The following is an 18630-nucleotide window of genomic DNA, read 5'->3' on the forward strand; positions in this document are numbered from 1 at the left end:
CTGTTGCAGTACAGGCCATAGCAGGGACACCTTGACCACTCTAGGCCATAGCTGTTGGTGATTTGTTGTTGTTGCTCCTCATTGTAAAGGCCTATGTAGGTATTCATTTATATGACTACACTTGAAGCTGCCAGAATGTCATATTGAAATGTATTTTAAACCCTTTAGACATGCTGACCCTCACATCACACATTGAGCCCTTCAATTATAGAAAGAACCATATAGAGTATACTGTGTGTGTGTGTGTGTGTGTGTGTGTGTGTGTGTGTGTGTGTGTGTGTGTGTGTGTCTATGCTGTTGTATACATTTCTCCCACTAAATGGATACGTTAAGTAAGCCCTGCAGTTTTCTGTGCATCTAATTCTAACTACACAGGATGTCCCTGTGGACTATACTTGGCAGGAATAAGGTAAAAATAGAGAACTCATCTGGTTTGAGTCAGGGCCCTGCATTACCGACAGAGTTTAGGGGGTGAGGGTGATTTCTGTAACATGCAGTCCTGTAGGCCTCTTTTAGTTTTGATCGAAGGCCCAAACAGGCCAGGAAATTGGGCTAATCCCAGGTCTGAGAGGCACACAGGGACGTGATCTTAGCGATGGCTCGTGGACGTAACCACATCAAAGAGTCCTCGCTCGTGGGTAAAGGAGTCTGACTGACTGATGAAGGGACGAGCCAAGGCTTGAAGTGGAGGATGGGGTCACTTAGGGAGATGCTGGAGCTTCAAAGCCTCGTCGCTGTGCACGCAACAGATACAGAGACGCCCCAGAGAGAGAGAGAGGGACTAAGAGAGAGAGATATGCTTTTAGAAACCCAGGGCTGCAGTGGAAATACTGCATCGTCTGAGAGGGTGCAAAAGGGAGGTGGGCAGGGCTGGGTAGATTATCCTTCTGGGCAACGTTGTTAGATCTATAATTGTTTTACCTGCTGTTTATGGTCAGGCATTAAGCAGGCTTTATTCCTTTCCTTTCAAAAGATGAAAGACAATTTATTTGTTGGCAATGGCACTGGTGGGCAAAAGTCTGATATGCCTTGGCTAAAGAAAAGAGTTCTCTCTCACCTAGTGTTTCATGTTATTCAGACTCAAGTGAGCACACATTTGGATATACAGTTGTGCTCATAAGTTAGGCATACCCTGGCAGAAATTGTGAAAATATGACTGATCATGCAAAAAAACTGTATTTTATATAAGGATATTGATAATATGAAGCCATTTATTATCACATAGTTGTGTAGCCGTGTTTTTAATCATAATGATAACAGAAATCACCCAAATGGCCCTGAGCAAAAGTTTACATAGCCTTGAATGTTTGGCTTTGTTACAGACACACAAGGTGACACGCGTGAAAATGGGAATTTCCCACACCTGTGGCTTTTTAAATTGCAATTAGTGTCTGTGTATATATAGTAAATTAGTTAGTTAGCTCTCACGTGGATGCACTGAGCAGGCTAGATACTGAGCCATGGGGAGCAGAAAAGAACTGTGAAAAGACCTGCGTAACTAGATAATGGAACTATATAAATATGGAAAAGGATACAGCCCTGGAAAAAAATGTTATTATTACTGTCAAAGACGGCGGTTCATAAGAACAAGGTCAAGCAACAGACATTGGGGACAACCAAGCTACTGACTGGCAGAGGGTGAAAACGACCATCAACTCATTTGAATGTCACTCAACAACCGTTGGATGACATCAAGTGACCTACAAAAAGAATGGCAAACAGCAGCTGGGTTGAAGTGCATGGCAAGGACGGTTCGAAACAGGCTCCTAAGGGCAGGGCGGAGGTCATGCAAAGCTAGAAAAAATCCCTTAATCAGCTAGAAGCAAAGAACAGCCAGGCTGTTCGCAAAAGACTGTATGGATTGGACGGTAGAGGAATGGAGTAAGGTAATCTTCTCTGATGAGGCAAATCTTCAGCTTTGCCCAACACCTGGTCTTCTAATGGTTAGACAGAGACCTGAAGAGGCCTATAAGCCACAGTGTCTCGCACCCACAGTGAAATTTGGTGGAAGATCGGTGATGATCTGGGGATGCTTCAGCAAGGCGGGAATCGGGCAGATATGTCTTTATGAAGGATGCATGAATCAAGCCAAGTACAAGGTTATCCTGGAAGAACACCTGCTTCCTTCTGCTCTGACAATGTTCCCCAAATCTGAGAATTTATTTTTCCAGCAGGATAATGCTCCATGCCACACACAGGCAGGTCAATCAAGGTGTGGATGGAGGACCACCAGATCAAGACCCTGTCATGACCAGCCCAATCTCTAGACCTGAACCCCATTGAATACCTCTGGATTTTGACTAAGAGGAAGATGGATAGTCACAAGCCATCAAAGAAAGCAGGCTACCTGAATTTTTGTGCCAAGAGTGGCATAAAGTCACCCAACAGCAATGTGACTGACTGGCGGAGAGGATGCCAAAATGCATGAAAGCTGTGATAAAAAATCAGGGTTATTCCACCTAATATTGATTTCTGAACTCTTCCTTAGTTAGAACATTAGTATTTTGTGGTGGAAAATGAATATGAATTTGTTTTCTTTGCAATATTTGAAGTCTGAAAACAATGCATTTTTTGTTGTCCAGTTGTTGTTTTCTACAAATATATACTTTAAATGACAATATTTTTATTTGGAATGCAGGTGTAATGTTGTCAGTAATTTATAGAATAAAACAAACAATTTCATTTTACTCAAACACACCCCTATGAATAGTAAAACCAGAGAAACTGATAATTTTGCAATGGTCTCTTTATTTTTTTTGTAAAGAGATATCCAAAGCCTTGCAAATGCCAGTCAGCACTGTTCAATCACTTATTAAGAAGTAGAAAATTCTGGGATCTTTTGATACCAAGCCAAGGTCAGGTGGACAAGAATTGTTTGGGATACAAAGAAAATCCCACAAGTAACCTCAGGAGAAATGTAGGCTGCTCTAGAAAAAGATGATGTGGTTGTTCAGGGAGCACAATACGATGATACTTGAACAAAAATGAGCTGCATGGTTGAGTTGCCAGAAAGAAGCCTTTACTGCGCCAATGCCACAAAAAAGCCCATTTAATATACCCGACAACACCTTGACACACCTCACAGCCTCTGGCACACTGTAATTTGGAGTGACGAGATCAAAATAGAGCTTTATGGTCACAACCAACCTACCTATAGTGAACAGAATTCCATCCCCTCTGTGAAGCATGGTGGTGGCTCACTGATGTTTTGGAGATGTGGGTGTATGACCTCTAAAGCACAGGGAAAAGTGGTGGCAAGATGAATGCAGCATGTTATCAGAAAATACTTGCAGACAGTTTGCATTATTCTGCACGAAAGCTACACATGGGACGCTCTTGAACCTTCCAGTACGACAATGACCATAAGCAAAAGGCCAAGTCCACTCTCCAGTGGTAACAGCCGAAAATGGGAAGGTTCTGGAATGGCCATCACAGTCTCCAGACTTTGCATGACCTGGCAGCATTTTGCCAAGTCAAATGGGCAGCTATAACACCTACAAGAATTTGGAACCTCACAGACAACTATTAGAAAATACTTCATGCTGTCATTGATGCTAAAGGGGGCAATACACAGTATTAAGAACTAAGGGTATGCAGACTTTTGAACTGGGGTCAGTTCATAATATTTCATGTTTTGTTTTATGATTTTGGCATTCTGTTATAACCTATGGGTTAATGTGAATGCCATAAGAAATAAAATGTGTTTTGCCTGCCCACTCATGTTTTCTTTACAAATGGTACATATATTACCAATTCCCTAAGGGTATGCAAACTTTTGAGCAGAACTGTATAAGTAAGGCCCAGCTCTTGTTAGTAAGACTTGAATGCATTTCCAGATGAAACTTCCATCACCATCCTGACCTGTGTTCTGTTCTGGTCCTCAGGGTCCTGTTTGCCAGCTCTGTATTGAACCTGTCTGAACTAGTGGCTCTGCGACCCGACCTGGTCAGACTGAAGAAGGTGCTCTACTTTCATGAAAATCAGCTAGTCTATCCGGTCCGCAAGCATCAGGACCGAGACTTCCAGTATGGATACAACCAGGTCCTCTCATGGTAAAGAAGGCCCTGGTCTTGACTCCGCATTCCACAATGTATTTAGTGCTGTGTGCATGTTGTTGTCAGCGTTCACATGGAACCAGAGTCGAAGCACAGAGCTGTCCTTAGGAACTAGAGCCCAAATAAGCAAGGAAAATTAGCAACATTCATAATTGCTCTGTTTGAGTATTTAGAACAAACAAACAACAGCACACTATTTATACGGTAATAGTTTGCCCTAATGAGCATGTCAGGGCTGCGACATGATTGGTTAATTATGGCTGGCCGACATAATGCTCTCTGGGTAATTGAAGTCACTCTTGTTGAGCAACTGTGTTGTCATTAATCAGTGGGCGAACTGTAGAGAGGGGCACTCTAAAGAAAAGTGATTGTTGTTGATCTGCATAGGGCAACATGTCAATAAGTCAGTTCTGCAAGGCCCACTCAATCTACTTTAATGTCATTAACCCAGTCAAATATGGCAGCATTAAATAATATGCTACTCAAAGGGAATGGATCATTAAAATATGTTTGATTGGATTCAAGCCAGATTGCTTTGCTAATTTGAGTTATAATGCCGGGCTTTCGTTCTAATGAAAGAGAATGGAAGCTATTTAAGAAAATACTGATAAATGCCGACTGTACCGAATAAACTGAACGTCCCATTTGACACAAGCAAATCAGAAATATGAATTTCTCTGCAGTGTGACTGTGTGTGTCCCTACCCCTTCAGCTTGGTGGCAGATGTTGTGGCGTTCAACTCCTCTTTCAACATGGAGTCTTTTCTGTCCTCCATTTCGTCCTTCATGAAGATGATTCCGGACCACAGGCCCAAAGAACTGGACAAGCTCATCCGCCCAAAGTGTCGGGTCCTTCACTTCCCCATCCTATTCCCACATGTCACAAGGTCAGTGTCATCATCCCTGGCTACAGTAATTTGCCTTCTAGGGATAACCAGGCCACTGATTAAAGAAAGCTGAGCAGAGTGAGACGGAGAGAGCGTTGCAGGCTTTTAATCCGTCCCATGGAGCTGATAGGGTTTGGGAGCATAGTTAATGGCAATCTGACTAACTGGAAAGAAGTTAGTTGTGTAAGAGTCAAGATTAGAAGGAACTACAGAGCTGTAATATCCTGTTATGTCTATCTCACCCTGTCCCACTGACATAACCAGTAGAATATATACATTACAAATGTTGATGATTTATCTGAAGTGTTTGGATTAGAAGTTCAGAGGTGTCAATATTTAGAAGTATTGCTTGAGTACTTTCTCAGTGTAGAGAACATGTTTAAAACATTAGGTAGGATAACAATTACCTATTCAAATTATTACCTATTCTAAGTTGTAACAAGCACCATAAAATGATCATTCTAGTTTGAATTATTTCAACTAAAGCACCAGAAAATATAATTTTCTTTCCCGAATAATATGACTTTGTTTTTAAATATAACTGCACCCTCATAGATTTGAGAACAACTGTCATGGTCGATCTATTGGATCCATGCGTCTCTTTATAAGCTGTTGTCTCGGATCAGTGGTGAAGGGTCGTACTTTTTATTGCTTTCTTCCAAAACAACGTGTCTTAACCTCAACGCAACCAGGAGGGTCTGCTTCGTATTACAGACGAAATCAACAGCAGACACTTCATAAAAAAGGAAAGCGACAACATCATAACAGTTTAAATTAGAATATTAGAAAGCCGAAGGGGATTCAGAAGTATTAGTCACATAGGTGTATGTTTGTCTACAACCTTTTAAGGCAATACTTGGTAATACCAGAATTCAGCAAAATTCTTCACAAGGAGTAAAACCAATGAAAATTGTGACACTTTTAGAAACACTGTTTTGTTGTTAGGAGTTTGGGTTTAGGCCAATGGGTTTAGGGTTATGTAAAGAGTTAGGAAAAATATGATTGTCAGTGTAAATCAATGGTTTCTCCCAAGAGTTCCTTACAAGTGTAGCAATATAAGTTTCCTTGCATGTGTCAATCCAATGTATTTTTCACTTCTTGAACAACTATCTGATACCTTGAATTTCATTAAAAACCTTCATTTCCATATTTTCATTGGGCCGGCATGGCATTTATTGAAGAGAAATTCATAAACAAATGATGCTGTACTTTAGCGATTTCTGTGCTTTCTTTCAAGCCTTGCCATTCTCAGGGGTGACCGAACATAGTGGGAAAGATGAAAGCAGTCACTACCGCTCACCCAAGACCTCATATTGTTCTGAGCATACTCTTGTGGCATATTATATCTAATTATTTAGGGCTACGTCCCCTTAGGAGTTTCTTGTCCATGAAACTTGTGTGTGAGACTGTTTGTGTGACCCTGCCTCCAGTAATTGTGTCACGTACACTTTATTCCTTGGCTTTCCCAATTAGAGCAAGTGTGTTACGTGATTTTAGTCCACTCTGATTTGTGCTGGATGCTCTTATTCCCTCATAGGGACAGGTTTAACATTCAACATCACCATAATTCATTATCACTTAACTAAACAGATTGTGAACAAAGACTAAGATGAAGATTTAGGTAGGTGCATTGAAAGCCATGATGGTGATGGCGTGTGTGTGTTTACGTATCTGTACATGTTCCTCTGTATATTTGCTAGGGTAAGAAATACTGAAAGTGAACTGCCATGGATGTTGCAGGCCTCTCGCCCAGAGTGTTTTTCAGCTCATTTTCAGATGGTAATTTGCCTGATCCAAAGCAAACTCACAGAGTGTAAGTAAGCGATTATATGCATGGCCGACAATCCCTCAACATGCCCGCGGTCCTTTTCCAAACACAGTTAGTCCAGCTCTTTGAAAATATAAAACGCTCAGAGAAACAAATGGGGGGAAAAATACCAGATATATTTTTTTTCTGTATAGGTGTTTTCATCTTGCTCGTTCACTCTTTGAAATGTCCTCTCGATCCAAGCTCTCAAAGTGCTCAAATGATCTGGAGAGTTTGTGGCATTGCTGGGAGGCCATCTAAATGTGCAGATGCAGAAGCAAAATCAAACAAAACAACGTAAAGGCCTTTTTGGGCCGTGAACTGGTGGGTTTGTGAAAGCAATGGAGGTCTCTTTGTGGTTTGTGTGTTTGCGGGATCCATCTATCAATTGGCTTTTGAGAGGTGGACTTTTGTAATTTAATAGCGATTGACCTGAGCCAGCAGAAACCTGCGGTGAGAGACAAAGCCATCACATTTATCATGGTGGAACAGCGGGGCATTGACTTTCTTTGAGTATTGTCAATCCACTGGTCTGGTGTGTGTGTGTATATATATAGTGGGTGGGGGAATGCAGACGGGGGGTGATCAAATCAATGTGCACGTGATCAGCAGGTGCCACATTTTGGCAGGCCTTGCCTGAGACCCCTCTGCAGTTTCCCCATTCACCACAGTTCTCTCTGAGGTCTTTGTATGGCTGTCAGGTTGTCAGGCAGTGTGTGTTCCGGCTCCTCTGGAGAACAGAACACCATCAGGTGTTCAAAGATGAGGAAAACCAGATTGATCATGATTAGTCTGTAGTTATTTCATTTTCTGCATTGAAAAGGAATATGGAAGGAACCAAGGGAATGAATGGTAGGGTTTTATGGCACATGTTCTTCATTGTTAATGTTAAGAGACAAATAGAGGGACTCTTTTATGTTCTTCCATGAAAATATATTAATGCAGGTTTCAGCTCTGCTTGAAAGCGCTGCACGTTCTTTAGGACCTCCCTACTGATGGCCGGTTTTCATTAAGTCTGTTAACTCACTACAGATAACTGAAGCTACTTTTAAGTTGATTGGGAAAAGGTTGCTCTTTTGGCTACTTTTAAAAGCCATTGATGTGGCTCCTTGTGAAGAAGCAGGCAGTCAGTCTGCTCAGGTCTCAAATAACTGACTCCTGGAATGAGTCTGCTGTAGGAGCAGATGGCAGGATATCCTGTTTTGAAACGTTCCTTTGACAAAGTTAAAATGCAACTGGACTTTTTGAACTGAATGAAGATGGTTACGTTTTAAATTGGGGGAACACATAGTCTGTTTAATTAAACCAAACATGATCCTGATAAATTAAACATATCAGATGTGCCCTGTGATTCACTTTATGTTGTGTGTTATTGTTTAAACAACTGCTGAGACACAGCTAGACTTTTGGGTAGATACTGTGTGCGTGATAGTGGTAAATCAGTTTGCATTTGGTTTCTTATTAGTGTCTAAGAACATATAGAAATTGTGGTCCAACACAGAGAACCTGTGAAGTGCAAACATCCCCAAGGAGTGTTGAAGGATTTCTATATCATGGACATCTGATGGCATTTGTTGCCACGTGCCTCAGTGAGGCTTGGTGAAGCTGTTTAGCCGTGGGACTCTAGGGACTAATTGAAAACATTAAAGCCATGGAACAGCAGAGGAATTCTGAAAGGCGAAGCAGAGCTGTCTGGGTCGAGCTTAAGAAGGGGAGACTGTGAAACAGGTGTGGTGTACACAGACACCAGGACTGATTCATGTTTGGAATTTATTTAACATTGGAAAAGCAGGGTGATCATTTTTCAATAATTGAAAAATATCTATCAAATTGATAAATTTAGATGGCCAAGTACAAGTGTGGTCACTTAAGCTAAAGACAGAAGTGTAAATAGTTTAGGTTTTGTTGGGCCTATTTACCCTGAGAGTTTAATAGCGATCAACAAGACTTTTTGCAGAAATTAGTGCCAGCAATAAAAAAGTATAAAGTACACTTACAGTATATCAACAAGTGAAAACATAAATTATCACATTTTTGCTTGAGAGGGGAGAAAATAACCTCAACCAATCACTGCAGTGTGAAATGCAGTGTGATATAGTGTCACTTCCACCTGTTCTGATACAAACCGCTTGGTTAGCGCTTCCAAAATAAGAGGCAGCTCCTTTGGAAAAGCTATTGTTGTTAGCTAGCTAGTTACTAACTTCAGTATGTGCTGCACTGCATATCAGCATCCATGTTCCCTTTTATTTCATATTGAGCCAGTTTCGCAGGCACTGGTTAAGCCTAGTGTGGGACAAAGAAATTAAGTTGGGGTTAGGAAAACTCCATTGAGCTTGTTGTTTTAGTCCTATACTAGGCCTCATCTGTATGTGAAACTGGAACATTAAGTTTAACTGGCAGGCTAATCTACATTAGATACCCTAGCTGATGTAAGCTAGCTATGTTAGACAAATCAAGTTGGTTTTCAATTCTTTCAAACTTCTGAAACACTGTGCTTGGCAGTTTTCACCACCCATGGCAGGGCCTTCCGGTCGGCTACGTAGCAGCCGCTAAACCACACTGTGTCATAGTTTGTCAGAAAGCTCTCAATTTTGCAGCGGTAAAAGATCACAAGGATCTTAGATGACAGGCAGGCTTTCTTCAGACTCCTCAAAAAGTACAGGCGCTGCTGTGCCTTTTTGAGCAGGGTTGAGGGTCCAGGAGAAGTCCTCGGAGATGTGGACACCCAGGAATTTGAAGCTAGACACACTCTCCACCTCAGTGCCCTCAATGAAAACTGGGGCGTGAGTGCAGCCTTTAGACTTCCTGTAATCCACAATGAGCTCCTTGGTTTTCTTTGCATTCAAGGCCAGATTGTTGTCAATGCACCATGCTTTTGACCTGCTCCCTGTAGGCTGACTTGTCATTGCCACTGATCAGGCCTACCAGTGTGGTGTCGTCTGTGAACATGACGAGCAACTTGACTGCAAGACAACCCCCAAAAAGGGAATGGTTTTGCGGGTGGTGGTTGCAGACAGTTGCTCTCTCCTTATCCTTTCTGACTAATTCTTCTCTAGTTTTGTATTTTGCTAGTGTCCTTATCACTACTGGTAGCATATGGTGGTACCTGCAGCCCATTCAGGTTGCACAGGTAGTCCAGCTCCTTCAGGATGGCATATGTCCTGTCACAAGAAGGTTTGCAGTGTCTCAAAGTACAGTCCCAAGAGCATGGAGGGGATGCCAGGAGACGGGCTGTTACATGAGGAGATCCGGACAGGGCCGTAGAAGTGTATCAACCCAGCAGCAGGACCGGTATCTGCTCCTTTGTGCAGGAGGAGCACTGCCAGAGCCCTACAAAATGACCTTCATCAGGCTACTGGTGTGCATGTTTCTGACCAAACTGTCAGAAATAGATTAGATGACTGTGGCATGAGGGCCTGATGTCCTCTAGTGGGACCTGTGCTCACAGCCCAGCACCGTGCAGCTCAGTTGGTATTCATCAGAGAATCAGAATTGGCAGGTCCGCCATTGGTGCCCCATTCTCTTCACAGATAAGAGTCTGGAAACGCCGTGGTGAACGTTTTCCTGCCTGCAACATCATCCAGCTTGACTGTTTGGCATGGGTCATTGATGGTCTAGGGTGGCATATCCTTGGAGGATCACACATACCTCCACATGCTGTTAGGTACCGGGATGAAATCCTCAGACCCATCGTCAGATCTTACACTGGTGCACTGGGCCCTGGGTTCCTCCTGGTGCAGGACAATGCTCGGTCCCCATGTGGCCAGAGTGTGCAGGCAGTTCCTGGATGACGAAGGCATTGATGCCATTGACTGGCCCTCTCGTTCCCCAGACCTGAATCCAATTGAGCATCGATGACATTGACTGGCTCTCTGAGGCATTATGTATTGGCGCATCCAATGCCACTAAGTAGCGCCAAAGACTGTCCAAGACCTCACTGATGGCCTGATCCAGGTCTGGGAGGAGATCCCCCAGGGCACCAGCCGCCATCCCATCAGTAGTCATACACACTACTGAGTCACATTATGAGTTGTGGTGAAGAAATTCACGCTAGTTGGAACAGCCTGTGATTTCAGTTGTTTACTTTGATTTTCAGTATGAGTTTGAATACAGCCCACGGATGGTCATTTGGTTTACATTGTCCGTAGTTACGTTATTTTGTTCTTAACGAATTATACAATGTACAGTAAATATTTTAATCTCTAATATGTTTCCTTCATTGAGACTGTGTGATTTGTGTTCCCTTTATTCTTTTGAGCAGTGTATGTTTAAAAAAAAGAAAACAAAAATAGTCTGATAATGAATGGAAAATGCATAAGTGATATTACAATGAATAGGTTCTCATTGTGCAATTGTTTATTATACAATGCTTGGATATAATTGTAGTGAATAAGGTAATAAACTTCTCTGCAACAGAGAAAAAAATTATAACACAATAGGACAATTTACTTCAGAATATAAAATAATGGAGCATATAAGATACCTATTCAGATGAAATCACAGTCAGTCTGAATTGGCCAAATTTATAGCAATCAGCTAATACCCATTATTACATTTTGCCTATAGTGATTGCTGCCTTATATATTGTTGTATCCCTAATACTTTTGACAATTTTGTCAGATAATATATAGGTATAGTTATATTATAGAGGGTGTCTGAGAGAAAAATAACACAAGTTAGAGGCTTGTTTCTTTTTTGTGTGTTTCTGCAAGGTAATTAAACATGCATTCTTCAGGTGTGAACCTTATTGCCCTCCCTAGTTAATTCAACTCAATGAAAGGGATTTTTAGGCTTGATGTCCAATATAAATATGACTAACTGTGGTCCTTGCCTTATAAATAAATCTGGCAGCACACAGGTTCTAAAGCCATGATCAAAATAAGTTCCTAAACTACAGTCTGAACTACAGAACTACAGTCTGCCACATATTGTCCCCATAATGGGAGATGTTTTGGACAGTTCTGAATCTCCCCAGGAGGGTCTGTCCTGCAGAAGTCTTTGCACAAAGTGAAAATCATCCAAGAAGTCACAAAATAACCTAGAACAACATCCAGGAATCTGCTGGCCTCTCTTGCCTCAGAACAAGTTGTGGAACAATGTTCTATGAACAGATAAGTCAAAAGTAAAACTTTTTACGTAACAACATTAACAGTGTCATGGTTTGGGGATGATTTGCTTCATCAGAGCCTGGACAATGTGCCATCATTGAGGAAGACATGTATTCATCTCTGTATCAGATAATTCTACAGGAGAATGTCAGGCCATCCAACCCTGAGCTGATGTGTGGCTGGGTCATGTAGACAGACCAAGATCCAAAACACACGATCCAAGTAAGTCAACATTAAAATGGTTGAAGAACAAGAATTTTTTTTGGAATGGCCTGATATCCAGACCTGAACCCAACAGATTTTTTGTCAGGGCTTAAAATGATTTAATGAGTTAATGAGTTCATGCACAAAAACCCACAAATGTTGCTGACAACATTCAGTACTAAAGATACGCAAAAAATCCAAGAGTGGAAATACTTTTTCCGGACACGTAAATGTAATATCTTGAAAGTAAAGTCTTGTACAGTAGTAACAGAATCACATTCCCACATCAAAATTGCCATATCCTTTTTACAGGCAGGGCCAACTTGTAATGCTATGTATGTTTTGTATTTATTTGTTAGTGCTTTAATGCAATACTAGTAAATTTGTCTTGTTTAATACAAGAAGTCGTCTCCCTGTTTGAGTTTCAAGAGACTGCCTTTTCTTGGAAGTGCCTGGTTGGCAACTTTTACTCTGATTATTGATCCAATTGTGCTCACTGGGATATCCATGCATTTGTATTAATCTATGCACTATTTTATGGATTTGTATTATAAAATAAAAAGCAGGTATTTATGTTTACATTCTTCTCTCCCCTACAGCAGAAAATCATTTTAAAATGTAATTTCCCTTTAATATTGCATCTGGCCATTTAATAGCAAATAGCAAAAGAGGAATGTGTAGTTCTTAGACTATTCTTCAGCATACTGCCATTTTAATCAAATAATAGGTAAAATAATGCACTTACAATTAGTTTGCCTAACTTGCAGTTTCCAGAAGGATTTGGGGAATCCTAAAAATTTCAAAAGATTTCCCTAAATCCACAAGACTCTTATGTTTGCTTTACTGTACATTATTGTTCTGTCCTGTAATGTCCAAACATGTACAAGTACAGATGTACCACACACATTTCAAAAAATATGTTTTGATCATGACACCGTTTTGGCTAGATAACGAATAAGACAACGAGATGAATCTCTCCAAACCTCGCCAGCCAGCCAGGCCCACTCTGCCCTGCCCCGCAGGGGTCAATTCCAGTTTCACCATTTGGCTCCTGAGCCTGTCATCCTCAGAAGACCCAACATTCATCCTCCAATCTCCTCTTTGATTACTCTCTAGTCACCAACTGGCGGTCCCCCTGCCTGCAAGGGTGGTGGGAAGGGAAGGATAGGGGGAGGAGGGGAGTTTAGGGGCTGATGAAGGGGAAGCAGGGGGAGGCCTAGCTCTCCTAATCAAACCACACAGTTTTAATCTCATTGCTGACATGATGAAAACAGCTGTCGGTCAGTTGGTCCACGGGCACCTTTTTCTATTTGCCTGACTTGTCGTCACCTCATTTTCCTTAATCCTCTTCTATCTTCCAACTCCCCATCCTTTCATCTTCTGCCTTCCCTTTATCCCACCCAAAAGTCACATTTAGTTCACTCTAGTACAGTACAGTTCATGTGCAATTAGAACTCAGGCAAAAGTATCGTACACTTCACAACAAAACTGGAGGTACGGTAGTGCCATGCCTTCCAGTCGCTCGTGTGCCAGGAACGACCACAATTGGGTCCATATGGTTCCTTTGAAGTTCAGGGGAGCTAACCGTGATGAATAGGAACGAATTAAGGATCAAACCCTGCATTGGTGATGTGTCCTTAATACCGAACTTTAGCTAACACACGTTGGCATCTGTTCAGTGGTGACATAATCAAGAAAAACTGGTGTTTTCAAAACAAGCTACATAATGCAATAATCTCCTAACTAAAGTTGATTGCCTCAGCCGAAGCTGATTGAGGTTATCAAAAATGATCAACTAATATTTCCTACATTTGGCATATGGCTAGTCTGCAGTGTGTTTGCAAGGTTTCTTTTTTTATGAGCTGATTTTATGTGTAACAAAATATAACTTTCCAAGGCTGGGTTTCCATCCTTTTGTTGAGTTTTACATGAAAATTCTAGATCTGTATAAATATGTGCGTTGACCAACAAGTGGTGTGTGTCCATTAAAATGCCTTGCCGCAGATATATAATTCACATAAAATATAACATATGTAACAAAGAAATAGATTTAATGGTTTAGACCCTTTGCTATGACACTTGAAATTGAGCTCAGATGCATCCTGTGTCCTTAATCATAATGGAGATGTCTCTAGAACTTGATTGGAGTCCACCTGTAGCACATTCAGTTCATTACACATTGTTTAGAAAGGCACACACCTGTCTATAACAGGTTCCAGAGGAAAAACCCAGCCATGAAGTCCAAGAAAATCTCTGGAGATCTTTGAGAATTGTCTAGTAGATGTGGGGAGGTTATTAAGAACATTTTTATAGCATTGAAAGTCCCTGGGAGCACATTGGGCTCCATCATTGTGGAATGGAAGAAGTTTGGAACCATCAAGACTCCACTAACAGAGCATCAGGAAATCTGTCTGAGCTAAAGCTGGGCCAAAAATGGGTCTTCCAACAAGAAAACTACCCCAAGCATTCAAGCAAATCTACCAAAGAATGGCTCAGGAGAAGACGATTTGTGTTTCGGATTGGCCAAGTCAAAGTCCTGACCTTAATCCCACCGAGATGCTGTGGTGGGATCTGAATCAGGCAAAATATGCCAGACACCCCTAAAACCTCACTCAATATATAAACAAACCACTTTTGTTAAATAAACAATGAAAATATATATTTTAGTTTGTGTCCTTTATGTTGTATGTGTGTATTATTAATTGGGTTTAGATACGGAGTTCAACATTTTATACAAAAATGACCATCCCTGTAAGGTTCACATTATTTTGATGCAGGACTGTTTGTGAAAGTCCTTGAATGGCCCAGCCAAAGCCTTGACAGGTACAGAAGATGGCAGTTAGCCATCATACCCGATCCAATCTGACAGCTTTAGTGGGTTTATAAGGACAAATCTGAGAAACCCAAAACCAGGTGAACAGCTGCTAGAGTCATATCCAAGAAGACTCCAACCTGTGATCACTGTGAAAGGCGCTTCTACAAAGTACTGAATAAATGGTCTCAATATTTATGTACATGCGATTTTTTATTTGCAAAAATTGGCACATATTTTCTAGCAACTTGTATTTGCTTTGTAATTGTGGGGTATTGTGTGTAGATTGTAATATGTAATACAATTACGTCTGTAAAGACAAGGGGTCTGAATACTTTCCACATGCCGTGTCGAGGGCGGAGTACTAAAAGAATGATGGTCAAAGGAGGTGTGGGTTTTAGGAGTGACCAGTGGGAGATTTCCCTCGGCACCCAGGTTAATATTGGAGTAACAGATGTTGAGTGAGCTGAGGGAGAGACAGGATTGCCTAAAAATAACTTGTCCTTCTGATGTTGTGAATGTAGTGATGGCCAGTTAAACAGTATGGAGTGGTACAAGGTGCTGGTGACACAGTAAATGGTACTGTGGTGATTTTCATCAAATGTTTTGAGAAGCTGTTTGAGGGCATATCTGTTAATTAAGATACCTTTAGAAGGGTATATTTAACAGTGTAAATAAGATGCCAATTCTGCATTTACTGTATATTTTGGCTCAAGGTGGATGATATAATTTTTAAATGACAGTGAACAGTCTAGCCATTTACCAAGGATTTGTAGGTGTAAACAAATGTGCTTGTTTCTAAAGTAGATATGATGTTGTTTTGGCATTTTATTGCTGTGGAGGTACACTCTTGGCCAGCTCTGAAACCTGACTACACTGCAGTGAAAACAATGGGATGAAAACTTGTGAGTTAACTGCTGACCACACATTAAAAACATTGGACTGGCTGGGCAAGATTTAAGTAGGCCTATAATAACTGGGATCTTGCTTTTCACTTGCAATAGTGGAATAATGGCTGCAGCTTTTCAATCTTGTGTGATTTCAGTTGTTGATGATAAGATGTTTACCAGGAGGGTGGCAGGGTCCTTTTTCCCTAGTAGCAGGATTGGGCGAGGCAGATTGAATAGCCAGCCTTCATGAAGTAATAGCTGAAGAGCTCAACTCAATGATGGCAGTGTTTCTCAATTTTAATGTTATATGCAGCTAAAGGGATGAGTTTTGATTTTCCCTGAAATGTGTAGTGTTACAGAACTTTATTGGGTCAGAGACATAGTCAGCAAGTTGCTGTTTGTAATATGATGCCTTTGCTTTCCTGATTGCCTGAGTTAATTTATTGCTGGTTTCCCTGAAGTGTTTCCTATCAGATAATTTTAAGGAGGCCATAGTTATGGACCAGAGTTATTGATTACACCTTATCTGCTCACTGATGTTACTATCTATTGTGTCTTTAGACAGCATCCTGGCAAATGAGTCCTAACCTAAATATAAAAATGATCAATGCCATGTGGATTATAGCCTATTACTGTTCTGCCAACGATACATCTGCAATACATTACTAGACTGTATTTAATATTGATAGGATAAATGTAGACTTACTGCTTAACTATTTAATAATTTAAATACACAACCACTGAAAGTTCATTTATAAAATCCTCCAAATCATATATGTTGCCCCATTATGTCAGCTTTGAACCAATGCTAAAATGTTTCTATAGCTCTCAGCTAAGCCTCAGCATTAATAAATTGAACCCAGCATATTGTTTCAGCCTGAGGCTACGGGAAAAACAACATCATTCTGGGAATCGAACTGGTTTCATTGATTACAACTAGACTGATTGTTCCATCCCTCTTCTCTGACGCTGAACGCTTGCTGAATGTATTTCCAGCATAAAAAAATAATGGGATTTATACCCCATGCCTTTCGAAAAAATAAAAAAGACAAGCATTTAGCCATGACAGGTCTGTCCACAAAGCAAGGCATAATGGTGCACATGGAGTGTTTTAATTGGAACATAATTATTTATTGTCTGCTGGAATGAATGCTACTTGCATGTCACGAATGTTATTCTGTGTTCCAACCTAGTGAAATATGTTGGAAATAACGGGGGTCAGTTCATGCCTCTGAATGATCCATCCATTTTTTTTTTCCTCTCCTGTTTGCAATGCATCACAGAACTTTCATATCGCATCTGTGCTTTTGACAGCAAATCAAACGCTCACATGGGCATATAACATGAGGATCTTCAGGTCAGATTGTCAACCTGGTTGAAAAACAAGCGTATAGGTCATATTTGGTGTATCAGAGGGTATTACCGTCCGATCTGCGCTCAACAGCAGATGTCTGGGCTTCTGTCTCTGGTTTAAGCTGCTTGTTCCCGATGTGACATTCTGCAAGCCATATACATATTACATAATGTCATAATTGTTCCACAATAACCACAGCAAAAGCCTTCTAATGTCCTGACTTTTGTGCCTATCAGGCTCCGAGCGATGCGGCACAAGCCGTGCATTACACCGTAGGCCAAAACGTCTTCCTCGCTTGCCTTCCTTGCATCTTAATTCCTGCTGAAGTCAGAAACACTCGTTGGGAATTCCCCCCCTGGGCCCCGGGCTTCGACCACAGTCTCTGATGGCGACGCCACATCAAGTGGACCAGTGTCCCTCATAGGAGTGCTGCGGAGTGGACTGCACCGATAGCTTTTGACTAAAGGGTCAGCCTCGCCAGCCTCATAATGACTTTAATGTAGATCTTAATGTGCTTTAATGACCTGCTCTGACCATTCGGAGGCTGAGGCTTCTCTCGGTGCTCTCTGGCTGCCTCTGGAGCAGCTATAGTGGCTGGCTGCCCCTCCCTTCATGCCACTATCAGCTGGGCTAAATGGCTATTCTGGTTTTGAGGATTATGTTGATGAGATTGTTTTGAAGTGATGCCCTCAGGACAGTAACCTCAATGCCAAACATTTGGGTGGTTTCCTGTTCTGTACTCTGCCCTACTCTGGCCACCCACTCTTTACTTGGTCATGTCAGATTGATCCTGAGGAGGAAGAGCAGGACTCTTCTTCGACCACCTTAAAAAATAGTAAAAAGGAAGTGGGTGTAAATAAACAAAAAATGTTTTGGGGTGGGGGCTACGTGTGCTGATCAAATTCTTTGGCCTTCTTTAGGTGGGTTCTTCATGGGTGGTTCTGTGTTAAGTCCTGTATGTAGCCTGTTTATGGCTACTGTGTGAGTGTATAGGCCAGAGGCTTCCATTCTCCTCTCTCCCCAGACAAGAGCAGTTTTACCGTGGCTCAAGATCACTGCCGTTTTTCATTACCCGGTGGGAGAGACACTTGTGATTATTGCCAATAAAGGAAATTAGATCAAATGATTTTTTACTTTGACTCCCCCCTTCATCCTTTCACATTTAATCAAATGCAGAGGTAAAGTCATCACAGAAATTGCTGTTGATTTATAAATAAGCTAATTGGCGGTATTCTCTCTAAGTACCTCTCGCTCGCCCTCTTTTCCCCTCTCTCTTTGCCTCTCCCTCTCTTTATGCCGGTAGATACAGCTGCGTTTTTATTGCCCCTAGTGAAAACCTCTTCATCCAATTTTTTTAATGGATTATCGAATGAAATGCTCCCGGGGGGCTGTGAGGCAGCGTCATTGGTCATACCTAACCACATGGGCCTCCTTGTCAGCTCCATAGTCCCGCCGTGTACTAGAGAGGATCCTGTGTCCATATCTGTTGGGTAATACATCCATCTGCCCACTCC

At 41.5% G+C, this 18630-nt stretch overlaps 1 protein-coding gene across 5 annotated transcripts in view; it reads left to right on the forward strand.

The window, feature by feature from the left end:
* The window catches only part of gtdc1 (glycosyltransferase-like domain containing 1), a 52769-nt gene that overhangs the window by 20256 nt on the left and 13883 nt on the right, over nt 1-18630 (forward strand). For all 5 annotated transcript variants that reach the window (XR_002198015.2, XM_010879951.4, XM_020055103.2 and 2 more), the window contains exons 3-4: nt 3885-4052; nt 4768-4941. Coding sequence is in view for 4 of the 5 variants with exons in the window: in XM_010879951.4 (XP_010878253.1) it covers nt 3885-4052; nt 4768-4941 (342 nt within the window). In the remaining variant the exon portion in view is untranslated. The remainder of the gene's footprint in view (nt 1-3884; nt 4053-4767; nt 4942-18630) is intronic.

The sequence above is a fragment of the Esox lucius genome, chromosome 16 (assembly GCF_011004845.1).
Source record: "Esox lucius isolate fEsoLuc1 chromosome 16, fEsoLuc1.pri, whole genome shotgun sequence".
NCBI lineage: Eukaryota > Metazoa > Chordata > Actinopteri > Esociformes > Esocidae > Esox > Esox lucius.